General features: G+C 44.2%; 1 protein-coding gene across 1 annotated transcript; it reads left to right on the forward strand.

The window, feature by feature from the left end:
• The first annotated feature begins 1,024 nt into the window (after positions 1–1,024).
• LOC735900 (small ribosomal subunit protein bS21m-like) lies at positions 1,025–1,299 on the forward strand. The gene has a single exon (XM_054660606.2). The coding sequence runs from the start codon at positions 1,069–1,071 to the stop codon at positions 1,297–1,299; it is 231 nt and encodes a 76-aa protein (XP_054516581.2). The 5' UTR covers positions 1,025–1,068.
• The last annotated feature ends 14,848 nt before the right edge of the window (positions 1,300–16,147 follow it).

Below are 16,147 nucleotides of genomic sequence, written 5' to 3' on the forward strand. Positions count from 1 at the left end.
ATCTAGAAGAAATCAGCAAACATACCACGCAACTACTACTCAACAAACATTGAAGGAAGGTCTGCGCCGTTCCTGGCCCAGGCTGGACCCTGGGTACAGAGATTAACCCCAACTGGTCACTATCTCCAAGGAGAGAGCATCCCAGGGAAACTGCATTAGCTCAAGTATTATCTCATTTAAGCCTCATAATACTGTGAGGTAGGGATTAAGATTCCACAGTTATCTGTGGGAAAGGTGAAACTCCCAGAAAGATTAGGTACTGAGCCTGGCTTCCCGGGCATGTGACCCTATGCTCAAAAGGGAGAACTTGGCTCTGCTGTCACCATCTTAAAAATGTTTTATGAAATTTTTAATTTTTTGTAGAGATGAGGTCTTGCTATGTTGCCCAGGCTGCTCTTGAACTCCTGGCCTCAAGTGATCCTCCTACCTCGGCCTCCCAATGTGTTGAGATTGCAGGCGTGAGCCACTGGGCCCAGACTTAATAATTTTGAACAAGGGGCTTTGCATCTTCGTTTTGCACCGGGCCCCACAAACTGTATAGCTGGTTCTGATTACATTCATTTAGATTAAAAAGGTCGCATCCTTGCACCATAGAACACAAAGTGGTAAAGCCAAGCAGTCTTCATTATCAGCCCATGGAGTCACATAGGAACCAACATGAGTCTAAGAAGTCCCCTGGCCTCTCACTAGGCCACCGCCTTGCATGTACAGTGCTGAGTCCACCCATGGAATGTTAATTTTCCTATGCTGCAGCAGGGCAGGCCCGTGACATGCAGACCTCAGACACATCAGCAATGGTAACTGAGGCTGGAGTCATGCAGGCTACTGACTCAGTGGGGCCAGTAGTGAGGCCACGATGGGATGACTGCTGAGCATGACCAAGCATGGGACAGAGATGGAATGGCAGCCTCCCGGGAGCTGCTGCACACGGAGGAAAGAGCTCCATTATCATAGGAAACGATTCGGCTCCAACCAGAATTAGCTTTATGGTCAAAAGCTCCTGATATCGGGGTCTGCTAGGTACTGAGCGCGTCAGGCTCTACAGAGTGAAGACTTAAATCCAAGGTCATGGCCAGACATCTGAAGTTCATCGCCAGGACTGTGATGGCACAGGAAGGGAATATGGAAAGCGCACACAGGACCCTAAACAGAATCCTAACTATGGATGGGCTCATTGAGGACATTAGGCGTCGGTGGTATTGTGAGAAGCCATGCCACCGGCGGCAGAGGGAAAGCTATGAGAGGTGCCAGCGGATCTATAGCATGGAAATGGCTCGCAAGATCAACTTCTTGATGTAAAAGAATTGGGCAGATCTCTGGCAGGGCTGCTGAGGCCTGTGGATGGGACACCCAGTGTGAAACCCTCATCCAGTCGTGTCTCCATCTCGTTTCTTTGAACAATCCCATTTCCTATTACTGATCTCTGCAATAAACTCAATCCCATGTTGGCAAGAAGGCCTCCACATATAGAAACAGTCCCGTTAGTCAGCAGTGGACCCTCTTTTACTAAGTGAAAGAAGAAACTGAGTCTGAAGTAATGTAAGAGTAGAATGGCGTTTGCCAGGGGCTAGGAGGGGGCAATGAGGAGTTATTGGTTATTGTTTAATTGGTACAGAGTTTCAGCTTGGAAAGATGAAAAAGTTCAGGAGGTGAGGCCAGGCGTGGTGGCTCATGCCTGTTATCCCAGCACTTTGGGAGGCTGAGGTGGGTGGATCGCTTGAGGCCAGGAGTTCCAGACCAGCCTGGCCAACATGGTGAAACCCCGTCTCTACTAAAAAAAAAAAAAAAAAAAAAATTAGCCGGGAGTGGTGGTGCACACCTGTAGTCTCAACTACTTGGGAGACTGAGGCAGGAGAATTGCTTCAACAGGGGAGGTGAAGGTTGCAGTCAGCCAAGATCATGCCCCTGCACTCCAGGCTGGGCAACAGAGTGAGACTCCATCTCAAAAAAAATCCAAAGAAACAAAAAAACAGGAGATGGATGGTAGATGGTGATGGCGGTTGCACAAATGGTGAATGTCCTTCATGCCACTGAACTGTACACTTAAATGCTTATGATGGTAAAACGATGGTAAATTTTATGTTTACTACTATAAAAACTTTTTTGAAAGAAAAAAAAGGTCCTGATATCATCTGCAGTTTTGGCACCTGCAAAATACCCTAATAACAGAGCTGACTGCAGTGAGTCTGTCTTCCCCAGGGGACTCTCTACTTAAAAAAAAGTGTCCATGCTTTTCCCTAAGTATCTACAATTAGGGCCCCTGTTTATCTGGTCAGCTGGCCAGGGGAGCCCATGTCAGGGTTGATTAGATACCATTCATCGTGCCTTTACTTGCCTCTGGAAAGCATCATTATTTAATGTTGGTTGGAGTTGCCCTTGCATTTCACAGAAGAAGCCAAGGAGGCTGTGAGTCTGGGTCACTCCCGCAGGTAGGCTGGAGCTGAGGTTGAAACTGCAGGTCTCTGGGCTTCCCAGATTTTCCCTGGCTCTGCTGTTTTGCCTCCTACTGCTATCTGGGCTGTAGACAGGTGCGGGCACCTGGCCCCCTGGCCTGTGCATCTCTGGAATCTCTGGAGGCTTGTTCTCACATCTAATTTGTGCCAGGAAGAAATAAAGCAGTGGCTGGCCAGTTGACCTGACACACAGGGGCCCTTATTTGTAGATTTTTCAGGGAAGAGCATGGATGGTTTTTGTTTGTTTTTTTGTTTTTTAAGTACAGAGGTCCCCTGGGAGGACAGACTCACTGAAGTCAGGGAATTGACTGTTCATTTCAAGATGAAAGAAAAGTTGATTTGAAGAGTGCAATGCATGCTCACTCACAGGCCCACCACCTATGTGAACCATTTTTTCATATTCATCACAGTGTCATTAGCTGTTTTTTTTTTTTCACTGTATATACGTAGATACTTTTTTTCCTGAACCATCTAAAGGTAAGTTGCAGACATCTTGGTGTTTCACTCCTTAACACTTCAGCATTTTTGTCTCTTAAGAAGAAAGACCTTTTACAAAACTCTAATATCTTTAGCCACGACTATGAAAATTAACAATATGTATTAATGCCAGGGTTGTAAATTCAGTAATGTTCAGTGCGTGGTCAGCATACTGCGGCCAACCTGTGGACTATTTTTTACAGGTCAACAACAAGCTGAATTCTAAAACTGAGAGCAAGCTTTTAGAAACTTTTATAGCAATCTGACAGAGTACTTTTAGATCTGTTAAATCTAATAATAAAAAATCTGGGCTGGCATTTTTTGTATTTTTCCACTTTCCTAATAAGTCACTATTCTTACGTTTTACAAAAGCATCACTCTGAGACACACTAGAAAACAAAAACAAAAACTGTTCCTTCATTATAGATAGTCTGCAGAGCCTCTGGCTAATCCTCGGACCATATTCAAACATCCCCAATTGTCCCAAAATGTCTTTTGTGGACTTCTTTCTCAGCCCAGTATCCAATTCAGGTTCACATGCAGCATTTGGTTTTCACAGGGTCTGCTGGCCTCCCTTAGCAAGCATTGGGCCATCTTCCTGCTTGTCTTTGGAACTTGTGGGTGGGCCCATCTTAGAGCCAAGTAATTCAAGTACCAGGAAGCTGGATCAGGGACAGGTCTGCAGTTCTCTGGGACTGTAGAAATTACTGTTCTTAAAGCTATAAAAGTGTATGCCCAGGGATCCGACAAATCATTTTCAAATTTCATATGAATGGTTTCTTGATGAAAGAAAATAATTATAACATATCTGGCATTTTGGCAGAATTATACTGAGTAAGGCAGGGGAACCTGTGTTCATGTTAAGTATCAGCCAAGCTAGAGATTTGTGCGGCTCTGCTGTTAGAGATGGTAATCAGGAAAACCATAACAACGTGTTTATGCAGCACTCAAATCTGGCTAAACTTCTTTGCGCAAGATTGAAAGTTGTCTGGTTTAGGCTCTAGGTAGTTCTCAGCTGTGGAGTGGTAGTCCGAGTATGGATTTAGGGACTCCTCAGCGAGGAAGTAATATGCATTTGTCTAAATTCATTCCCCCTGAAGTGGACTAATTAGTGTGATTGTTATAAGGCACGGTACAAATAACTACCATTTATTTTGTGTGTAAAGCATTCCACATGATGCTTGGCACATGGAACGTGCTTAGAGCAGACGCCCCTGAGCTCGCACCCAGGGCTTTGTGAGTTGCAATCTGTGCAGCTGCACAGGACCCTACCCTTAGAAGAGCCCTGTGCTCTTCAGCTCTGCAGCTGACATCTTGAAATTCTTAATAATTTTGCACAACAGGCCCTGCGTTTTCATTTTGCACTGGGCCCTGAGGATCATGTAGCCAGTCCCATCCCCACCAAATCTCTCTGACCCATCTCTGATTTTAGCAGCAGATGTGGTGAATGGTCGGGTGCAAGCTCAGACTCCCCTCCTACCAACAGCAAACACCTTCAGCACGGGCAGCACAACTTTCCGCGTTCTGCTCCTGAGCCTTCTCCAACACTGCACTGAAATAGAGTCCTGAAGTGTGAGGAGATAGGTGGTGGTGGGGAACCCCACAAGCAGATGTCATTGGTGGGGGCAGGAGCTGGTGGGTAAATGCCGTGGGCTCCTGCTCTTTGGAAAGACAGTTCTGGGATGTATTCTGGACACTTCTCAGAGCTCCCAGCATAACAAAGCCCTAGATGCTCACAGTCACCTGCCTATACCCACCACTCCTGCTTCCTGGGATCGCCTCCTACATAAACCACCTGCACCCAAGATGTTCCTTGTCTGCTTCTGCTTTGGGGGGATTCCATGCTAAGACAGTCACAGTGGTGGGTGTTCGATGAATATGTGCTGGACAAATCAGTGAGCCTTAGGATATAGTGAGCCTTAGGATACAGTGAGCCTTAGGATATAGTGAGCCTTAGCTCATAGGATTATTGACAGGAGCCAATGAGATAAATTATGTAAACATCCGATTCAGAGCCTGGCACATGGCAGGAGCCCCGTATGTGGTTGCCGGTGTTGGTGTAACTTCCCATCTCACCTATCCAGAGTTTTCCCTGCAGCAGAAATGGACGTGAAATGCAAGATCAAGTATGACAGGGACAGTGTATTCATTTTCTGGGGCTGCCATAACAAATCACCACAAACTGGGTAGCTTAAAAACGACAGAAATATTGGCCAGGTGTGGTGGCTCACACCTGTAATCCCAGCACTTTGGGAGGCTGAGGGGGGCGGATCACGAGGTCAGGAGATTGAGACCATCCTAGCCAACATGGTGAAACCCCGTCTCTACTAAAAATACAAAAATTAGCTGGGCGTGGTGGTGTGCTCCCATAGTCCCAGCTACTCAGGAGGCTGAGGCAGGAGAATTGCTTGAACCCGGGAGGCGGAGGCTGCAGTGAGCCGAGATTGCGCCACTGCCCTCCGGCCTGGGCGACAGAGTGAGACTCTGTCACAGAAAAAAAAAAAAGACAGAAATTTATTCTCTCTAGAGAGAATTCTGGAAGCCAGAAATCTGAAATCAAGGTGTCAGCAGGGCCATGCTCTCTTGAAAGGCTTCAGTGGGGAGGCCCCTCTCTGGTCTCTACCAAACTTCTGATGGTTGCCGTCCGTCCTGGTTATTCCCAGCCTCTCCTTTGTCCTCGGGTGATTTTCTCCCTCTGTGTCTGTGTCTACATCTGTTTCCTCCCCTTGGAAGGATATCAGTCACTGGACATCTTAACTTGATGACATCTGCAAAGACCCTATTTCCAAATAAGGTCACATTCACAGGTACCAGGGATTAGGACTTGACATACGATTTGGGAGAACACAATTTCACCCACTGCAGATGGAAAGTGGAATTTATTTAAAATAAAATGCGTAACAACCAGGGCTTGATTTTCCTTGGATAAACTGGCAGAATGAGCAAAGGATAATTTGTACCTCTGGGATCAGTTCACATGTCACCCTAAATGGCATTTACACTATTATGTCATTATAAAGAACGTCTTGGGTGGATTGCAGCCATGTTTTGACATAGCTGTTTGTAAGTGTGCTGAGAATTTAACCTCTGATATAAGCCATAATCCCAACTGGGCTTTTCCCACAGAGTTATTTATAAGTAGCCTCAGATGTTAATTATTAATACATATAAAATATTTATTAAGCACTTAATTTATGCCAGTCTCCTATGCCAGGCACTAGAGAAACAAAGAAGAATCAGGCACAGGCTTTGCCGTCAAAGAGCTCCTGGTCCGCCAGGCAATGGTATCTAAGTTTTACAAATTCACTCAAGAGCATTTACTGAATGGCCACTGCACGCATAGCACGAACCAGCTTCTGAGGTCGTTGCTCCTCCTGTGTCTGCAATCCAATGGGGCTGCCCAGGGAACTTTCTAGGCAAAATACAAACATGAGTGCCACTGCTGAGAAGCTCTGTTGTGTGTTCAGACTGGAAGCTGGGTTCTTTTCTTGACTGTGCCTTTTTTCTGACCATGTGGTTTGGGATAGGTCACACCCCTCTCTGGGCCTCCTTCCCTTCCTCTAAAAATGAGCAAATGTAATGAGATCATGCCAAAGGGCTTCTCAATTCTTACGTCATCATCGCAGTCAACGTAGACCTTTAGTAAGCACCATGCACCAGGAACTGCTCCAGCCCTTGCCACATATAATTTCAATTCATCTTCACAACAATCATATGAGGTATGGATTTTAATAATTCCGCTCCCGCTTTTTTTTGAGATGGAGTCTTGCTCTGTTGCCCAGGCTGGCATGCAATGGCAGGATCTTAGCTCACTGCAACCTCTGCCTCCCATGTTCAAGCAATTCGCCTGCCTCAGTCTCCCGAGTAGCTGGGATTACAGGCACCCACCACCACGCCCAGCTAATTTTTGTATTTTTAGTAGAGATGGGGTTTCACCACATTGACCAGGCTGGTCTCAAACTCCCGGCCTCAGGTAATCTGCCTGCCTTGGCCTCCCAAAGTGCTAGGATTACAGGTGGGAGCCACCTCATCCGGCCTAATGATTCCTTTTTTTTTTTTTTTCGAGATGGACTCTCACTCTGTCACCCTGGCTGTAGTGCAATGGCATAATCTCGGGTCACCGCAACCTCTGCCTCCTGGGTTCAAGCAATTCTCCTACCTCGCCTCCTGAGTAGCTGGAAATACAGGTGTATGCTACCACATCTGGCTAATTTTTGTACTTTTAATAGACACAGGGTTTCACCACGTTGGCCAGGCTGGTCTCGAACTCCTGACGTCAGGTGATCCGCCCGCTCCAGCCTCCCAAAGTACTGGGATTACAGGCGTGAGCCACTGCATCCGGCCATGATACCCATTTTACAGACTGAGAAACTAAGGCATAGGGTGATTGAGTCCATTCCAATAGGTCACAGGGAATTAACAGTTACAGCAGGGGTCTGACCCCAGGACTGAGCCATCTTCCTGTGCATTCAGTGATTTTGCCATATCGAGAATCAAGATAATTTTTTTTTCCCCAGGCTGGAGTGCAGTGTTGCAATCTCGGCTCACTGCAACCTCTGCCTCCCGGGTTCAAGTGATTCTCCTGCCTCAGCCTCCTGAGTAGCTGGGATTACAGGTGCCCGCCACCACACCCAGCTAACTTTTTTATTTTAGTAGAAATGGGGTTTTACCATGTTGGCCAGACTGGTCTCGAACTCCTGACCTCAGGTGATCCACCCGCCTTGACCTCCCAAAGTGCTGGGATTACAGGCGTGAGCCACTGTGCCTGGCAATATTTTTTTTTTTTGAGATGGAGTCTCGCTCTGTCTCCCAGGCTGGAGTGCAGTGGCGTGATCTCAGCTCACTGCACCCTCTGCCTCCTGGGTTCCAGCAATTCTCCTGCCTCAGCCTCCCGAGTAGCTGGGACTACAGGTGCCTGCCACCACACCCGGCTAATTTTTATATTTTTTAGTAGAGACAGGGTTTCACCATATTGACCAGGCTAGTCTGAGACTCTTGACCTTGTGATCTGCCTGCCTCGGCCTCCCAAAGTGCTGGGATTACAGGTGTGAGCCACCGTGCTCGGCATTATTATTATTATTTTTTAAGAGGCAAGGTCTTGCTCTGTTGCCCAGGCTCTGTTACCTCAAACTTCTGGACACAAGAGATCATCTGCCTCAGCCTCCCAAGTAGATGGGACTACAGGTGTGTGCCACCACTCCTGGCTAATTAAAAAAAGAATTTTTTTGGCCGGGCATTGTGGCTCATGCCTGTAATCCCAGTACTTTGGGAGGCCGAGGTGGAGGGATTGCTTGAGCCCAGGAGTTCAAGACCAGCCTGGGCAACATAGAAAGACCTCATCTCTATATTTTAAAAAACATAAGCAAAAACAAACTACAATTAAAAAAAATTTTTTTAAGGGAGTCAGGGTCTTGCTATGTTGACCAGGTTGGCCTTGAACTCCTGGGCTCAAGCAAGCCTCCCAGTTTAGCTTCCCAAAGTGCTGGGATTATAGGCATGAGCCATTGTGCTCGGCCTCAAGAGAACTTTTAAAGACAGCAGCAATCCACCAGGTGAGTATAGGGAGGGAAGCTTTATAAATCCTGAGCTGGCAGAGAGTAGCTGCCAATTCTTTAACCAATTTCCTTTTGCTGTCCCACAGCATGACTGAAACAAGTTCCACATAGAGCATGCCTCGTCCTTCAGCAGCCGGGCTCCTCCTGAGCTTCCTTTTACCTAATGGACACCACGGATCTGCTTCCAAGCAGATTTCCCTCTCTGTGCTAATTGGTAGGAAGCACATACCCCAAATCTGAACTCACTCTAGCAGCTACAGAATACCTTATAGAACACATTTTACATGCTGTCACTAATCCCCGGCTTCACTGCATTTACACATTCTTATTTTCCGTTTACTCTGACGTGCCAGACGTCTTCATTTGTCCTCCAGATCTACCCTACGTCCTTTCCCACTCTACTCTCTGTCCTGGAAGGCTGAACTGTGTAGACAACACCAACCGCTCACCCACTGGCTTTCAGTTGGGTCTGGACAATGGGGAACCACAGTGGATTAGAAAGAAGGAGGAAGCGGAGGTCAGTGTTTTGATTTCCCTGTCTCCCCGCCTTCTCTCCCTCCTCCCACCATCCCCACCAGGTTGCCTGGGGCTGCCTTTGTCTTTCCACCAAAGGTCATGCTGCCCCCTGCCCATGCTTTTTTTTATGAAAAAGGAGATTGCGACCAGCCTGGCCAACATGGCAAAACCCCCTCTCTACTAAAAATACAAAAATTAGCCGGCCGTGGTGGTGGGTGCCTGTTAATCACAGCTACTTGGGAGGCTGAGGTGGAGAATTGCTTGAACCCAGGAGGTGGAGGTTGCAATGAGCCAAGATAGTACCACTGCACTCCAGCCTGGGTTATAGGGTGAGACCTTGTCTCAAAACAAAAAAAACAAAAACAAAACAAAACAAAACAAAACAACAACAAGAGCCTGTTGCCCAGGCTGGAATACAGTGGCAATATTCACAGGTGCAATCATAGCTCACTCTAGCCTCAAATTCCTGGACTCAAGCAGTCCTCCTGCCTCAGCCTCCTGAGTAGCTGGGATGACAGGAACATGCCACAACGCTGGGCTGTGGTTCACATACATTTTCATGATGAGTGAGGGCAGAAATAATTACATGATTGGTTTGCTGATAACGTGACATTTGGGCCTCTTACCAAGTCGTTAGATGGTTTTAAGAATCCCAGGGGATCTTGCAGGCTCCAAACCTGCTGCTTCTGGAAACACCTGTCAGGGAAGTCTGGTCCTCAGCTACATTTTGAAAGTGGCTGCATTCACTTCATCCATGAAGTGAACATGGAGGAAATGCCTAGTGAATTGCTGGACTGAAAAGCGGTCATAACTTTTCAGCTCACATGAACACACACTTGGGAAATGTGTGAAACCCTAATTTTAAAAAGAGGCTCCTTGGGAGAAACATTAGTAGCTGACACAGAGCCATTTTCTGGCTTTCACCTTGTCACCACTGGTGGCTGGGAACAGACTGTCCAGCCTCTGCCGACTCATGAGGATTCTCAAAAGAGTTTTCAATATATTCCATTTGTTAACAAGGAATCGCGCTACTAAAAAAAAAAAAAGAATAACATTTGCAAATAACCTCCTATTACTTAAGGCTTTGATTTTTACTGTATTATGGAAGAATTGGCAAGAACAGCAGCGTAAGACAATGGACCCCATAGTAGAGACCCATGAATAACAAGGCAAGGTTTTCTTAAGCCTGTCACTCAAACCCAAGGGCTTCTTTCTGGAGCAATCTTTGATGTGAATGCCCAAAATGCCCCAAATTCAACGGCCGTTTAAATCTTAATGATAAAACTCAGGAGCAATACAAGTGTTTAAAACAGGAAAGGGATACTGAAAGCTCTCCAAAACAAAGACTAGGATTCCAGCGTCACTGGTCATAGAAGAAAATTGAGGTCAGCAACGTCCGGCTCAGAGACATTTTATCTTCAAAGATAGTGTCCAGCTGCTACTGTTACAAGGCAAATGTGAACAGCTTGCTTAATATTTCATCGATATTATTTGCAGAAAGTTAAAAACTTGACAGACACACGATGTTGACTAGAAGCAAGAAGAATCGTCCTCACATTCTTGGTGGGAATTTCAACTGGCCCAATATTTCTGGAGGAAGGTTTGGCAATATGTGTTAAAAGTCTCAAAAATGGCCAAGGAGTATCTGAAAAGATGCTCAACATCACTGACGATTAGAGAAATGGAAATTAAATCACAATGAGATATCGCATCACACCCATTAGCATGGCTGCTGTCAAAAGAACAGAAAACAAGTATTGCTGAGGAATGCAGAGAAATTGGAGCCCTTATGCACCATTGGTGAGAATGTAAGATGGTGCAGTTGCTATGGAACCAGTATGGAGGTTCCTCAAAAAATTAAAAATAGAACTACCTTATGATCCGGCAATCCTGCTTCTGGGCGTATATCTACAATAATTCAAAGCAGAATCTCAAAGAGATATTTGCACATCCATATTCACTGCAGCATTATGCACAATAGCCAAGAGGTGGAAACAACCTTAATGTCCATTGACAAATGAATAAAGAAAACGTGGTATATACATACAATGGAATAGTATGCAGCTTTAAAAAAGAAGGAAATTGTATCATTTGCAACAACATGGATGGACCTGGAAGACATTATGCTAAGTGAAATAAGTCAGCCACAGAAGGACAAATACTGCATGATTCCACTTCCATAAGGTATCTAAAATAGTTGACTGATATAAGCAGCAAATAGAATGGTAATTGCAAGGAGATGGGTAGGGAGAAACGAGCTGTTCAGTGGGTATAAAGTTACAGTTATACAAGGCTAATAGGTTCTAGAGACCTGCTGTACAACATAGCGCTCATATTTTTATAATTAACAATGCATGCACTTACAAATTTGCTAAGGGGGGAAAGATCTCATGTTAAGTATTCTTATCACCAAAACCAACCAAACAAAAAACACCAAAAAACAAAACAAAAAAAGGATGAGATTTTTGGAGATGATGGATATGTTTATTACCTTGATTCTGGTGAAAGTATCACGGGTGTATGTGTATGTCCAGACTCACCCAATTGTGTACATTAAGTACCGCGCAGTTGTTCTCTATATCAATTATTTGTCAATACACCTGTTGAAAAAGAATATTTAATGGCATTGTAATATGGTCATGACATACTATTACGTTAAAAAGACACTTTAGGCCGGGCGTGGTGGCTCACGCCTATAATCCCAGCACTTTGGGAGGCCAAGGTGGGCGGATCACGAGGTCAGGAGATCGAGACCATTCTGGCCAACATAGTGAAACTCCGTCTCTACTAAAAATACAAAAATTAGCTGGGTGTGGTGGTGCGCCTGTAATCCCAGCTACTTGGGAGGCTGAGTCAGGAGAATGGCTTGAACCCGGGAGGCAGAGATTGCAGTAAGCCAAGATTGCACCACTGCACTCCAGCCTGGCAACAGAGCGAGACTCTGACTAAAAAAAAAAAAAAAAAAAAAGACACTTTAGAACTTAGAATTATACTGTGATTCTAATTTTGCAATAATTCAGGCATGTATGCATAGAACAAACGCTAGAAAATAGATATCAAGATACTACATGAACAAGGGGACACCTTTGGGCATAAGGATTAGAGCTGACTTTTATGTATTTTTGTGTGTCTCTATTATCTAAGACAAACGTGTACCACTTCTGCAATCAGAATTAAGCAATTTTTCAAAAAAGAATAGGAATGAATTCCTGAAAGGACTACATCATGCTCTGGGAGGTGAGATTGGGAGAGTTGAGAAATGGCTTCCATTTTCTACCTTACAGACTTTTAAAAGTATGTATCACTTTTACGAACAAAAAGGAAGAATGAAGTAAAAGCAAGGTGCAGTCACTGTCAAATTCTTTTCAAAGCCAAAGCCAAACCCACCAGATGTCTCTTCAGGGCCAAAGTATAAAAGGCAGTAAATAGGAAAAGCACCTGCCAACCACACAGGCCTAGAAAGCCTTCGTGTTTGGAGCTGTCCATAAGTTCCAGGGTGCTGGATGGTGCCACCCCACGCGCAGAGGCATGGGAGGTGATGTGAGAGCTGGAGCAGGCAGAGGCCTGGAAAGTCTGTCCTCTGGGGATCGGGGACCAGGGAGAGGAACTCCCCCCAACCCTGAGAGAATGTGCCTGGTGTCTCAGACTGAAGAGGGCAACGTAATTGGGTGGGGCGACTCTCGTACAATTGGGTACAACTGTCCATTTTCAGCATCTAAACTTCATTCAGTAGTGAAGAATGCAGGATGATGTTGCTGTTTTGACAAAGAGGTGTTTGGGATTTGGAGCGCTGCCCAAGGGCACGGAGGAAGCTTTTTCTATTATCCACTGACAACTGCATTGTGGACATGCTGGAAGGGGAGTTTGTTCACTGCACAAACATGCAGTCACACCCAGCTTCGCCTATAATGGAACCAACAGTTGTGAGCCCGTTAAAGACATGGCAGGAACTTCAGGCTCTGGCAGAATTTGCTGCAGTCATTTTGAAAGGAATCTTGGACACTGAGGGGTCTGTTTTCAACTGTCTAGGGATTTAATTTGCTTCATCAAGTTGATTGTGTGATTTTTTAAATGGGTCTCCATTCTTAAGGCAAATTTGAGTATTTTTATCTCGCTTTTCATTGAGTATTATGACATAGGCATATTTTTCACGTTAATAGAAATTCTTCAAAAACCTCCAAAATGGCATACAATATCCCATCCTGTGGCTGGGCCATACATGATCCCTTTGGTTGGCCATTGAGGTTGTTGGCAAGTTTATTAATATTAATACTGCTGCAATTCACATTTTTGTGCCATTAAACTTTGTTTGCCTTTCAGATTGTTTCCTTAGGACTGATTCCAAGTGAAACCACTAGGTCAAAGGCATACACATTTAAAAAAAATTTTTTTTATTATACTTTAAGTTCCAGGGTACATGTGCACAACGTGCAGGTTTGATACATAGCTATATATCTGCCATGTTGGTTTGCTGCACCCATCAACTCATCATTTACATTAGGTATATCTCCTAATGCTATCCCTCCCCCAGCCCCCCACCCCATGACAGGCCCCAGTGTGTGATGTTCCCCACCCTGTGTCCAAGTGTTCTAATTGTTCAATTCCCACCTATGAGTGAGAACATGTGGTGTTTGGTTTTCTGTCCTTGCGATAGTTTGCTCAGAATAATGGTTTCCAGCTTCATCCACGTCCCTGCAAAGGACATGAGCTCATCCTTTTTTATGGCTGCATAGTATTCCATGTGCCACATTTTCTTAATCCAGTCTATCATTGATGGACATTTGGGTTGGTTCCAAGTCTTTGCTATTGTGAATAGTGCCTCAATAAACATACATGTGCATGTGTCTTTATAGCAGCATGATTTATAATCCTTTGGGTATATACCCAGTAATGGGATGGCTGGGTCAAATGGTATTTCTAGTTCTAGATCCTTAAGGAATCGCCACACTATCTTCCACAATGGTTGAACTAGTCTACACTCCCAGCAACAGTGTAAAAGCATTCCTATTTCTCCACATCCTCTCCAGCATCTGTTGTTTCCTGACTTTTTAATGATCACCATTCTAACTGGCGTGAGATGGTATCTCATTGTGGTTTTGATTTGCATTTCTCTGATGACCAGTGATGATGAGCATTTTTTCATGTGTCTGTTGGCTGCATAAATGTCTTCTTTTGAGAAGTGTCTGTTCATATCCTTTGCCCACTTTTTGATGGGGTTGTTCATTTTTTTCTTGTAAATTTGTTTGAGTTCTTTGTAGATTCTAGATATTAGCCCTTTGTCAGATAGGTAGATTGCAAAAATTTTCTCCCATTCTGTAGGTTACCTGTTCACTCTGATGGTAGTTTCTTTTGCTGTGCAGAAGCTCTTTAGTTTAATTAGATCCCATTTGTCTATTTCGGCTTTTGTTGCCATTACTTTTGGTGTTTTAGTCATCAAGTCCTTGCCCATGCCTATGTCCTGAATTGTATTGCCTAGGTTTTCTTCTAGGGTTTTTATGGTTTTAGGTCTAACATTTAAGTCTTTAATCCATCTTGAATTAATTTTTGTATAAGGTGTAAGGAAGGGATCCAGTTTTAGCTTTCTACATATGGCTAGCCAGTTTTCCCAGCACCATTTTAAAAAAGGGAATCCTTTCCCCATTTCTTGTTTTTGTCAGGTTTGTCAAAGATCATATGGTTGTAGATGTATGATGTTATTTCTGAGGCCTCTGTTCTGTTCCATTGATCTATATATCTGTTTTGGTACCAGTAACATACTGTTTTGGTTACTGTAGCCTTGTAGTATAGTTTGAAGTCAGGTAATGTGATGCCTCTAGCTTTGTTCTTTTGGCTTAGGATTGTCTTGGCAATGCGGGCTCTTTTTTGGTTCCATATGAACTTTAAAGTAGTTTTTTCCAATTCTGTGAAGAAAGTCATTGGTAGCTTGATGGGGATGGCATTGAATCTATAAATTATCTTGGGCAGTATGGCCATTTTCACTATATTGATTCTTCCTATCCATGAGCATGGAATGTTCTTCCATTTGTTTGTATCCTCTTTTATTTTGTTGAGCAGTGGTTTGTAGTTCTCCTTGAAGAGTTCCTTCACATCCCTTGTAAGTTGGATTCCTAGGTATTTTATTCTCTTTGTAGCAATTGTGAATGGGAGTTCACTCATGATTTGGCTCTCTGTTTGTCTGTTATTGGTGTATAGGAATGCTTGTGACTTTTGCACATTGATTTTGTATCCTGAGACTTTGCTGAAGTCTCACCAGTTTAAGGAGATTTTGGGCTGAGACGTTGGGGTTTTCTAAATATACAATCATGCCATCTGCAAAGAGGGACAATTTTACTTCCTCATTTCCTAATTGAATACCCTTTATTTCTTTCTCTTGCCTGATTGCCCTGGAGTGGTGAGAGAGGGAATCCTTGTCTTGTGCCAGTTTTCAAAGGGAATGCTTCCAGTTTTTGCCCATTCAGTACGATATTGGCTGTAGGTTTGTCATAAATAGCTCTTATTATTTTGAGATATGTGCCATCAATACCTAGTTTATTGAGAGTTTTTAGTATGAAGGGCTGTTGAATTTTGTCAAAGGCCTTTTCTGCATCTATTGAGATAATCATGTGGTTTTTGTCATTGGTTCTGTTTATGTGATGGATTATGTTTATTGATTTGCATATGTTGAACCAGCCTTGCATCCCAAGGATGAAGCTGACTTGATCGTGGTGGATAAGCTTTTTGATGTGCTGCTGGATTCAGTTTGCCAGTATTTTATTGAGGATTTTTGCATCGATGTTCATCAGGGATATTGGTCTAAAATTCTCTTTTTTTGTTGTGTCTCTGCTAGGCTTTGGTATCAGGATGATGCTGGCCTCATAAAATGAGTTGGGGAGGATTCCCTCTTTTTCTATTGATTGGCATAGTTTCAGAAGGAATGGTACCAGCTCCTCTTTGAACCTCTGGTAGAATTGACTGTGAATCTGTCTGGTCCTGGACTTTTTTTGGTTGGTAGGTATTAATTATTGCCTCAATTTCAGAGCCTGTTATTGGTCTATTCAGAGATTCAACTTCTTCCTGGTTTAGTCTTGGGAGGGTGTATGTGTCCAGGAATTTATCCATTTCTTCTAGTTTTTCTAGTTTATTTGGGTAGAGGTGTTTATAGTATTC

The sequence above is a fragment of the Pan troglodytes genome, chromosome 8 (genome assembly GCF_028858775.2).
Source record: "Pan troglodytes isolate AG18354 chromosome 8, NHGRI_mPanTro3-v2.0_pri, whole genome shotgun sequence".
NCBI classification, from domain to species: Eukaryota; Metazoa; Chordata; class Mammalia; order Primates; family Hominidae; genus Pan; species Pan troglodytes.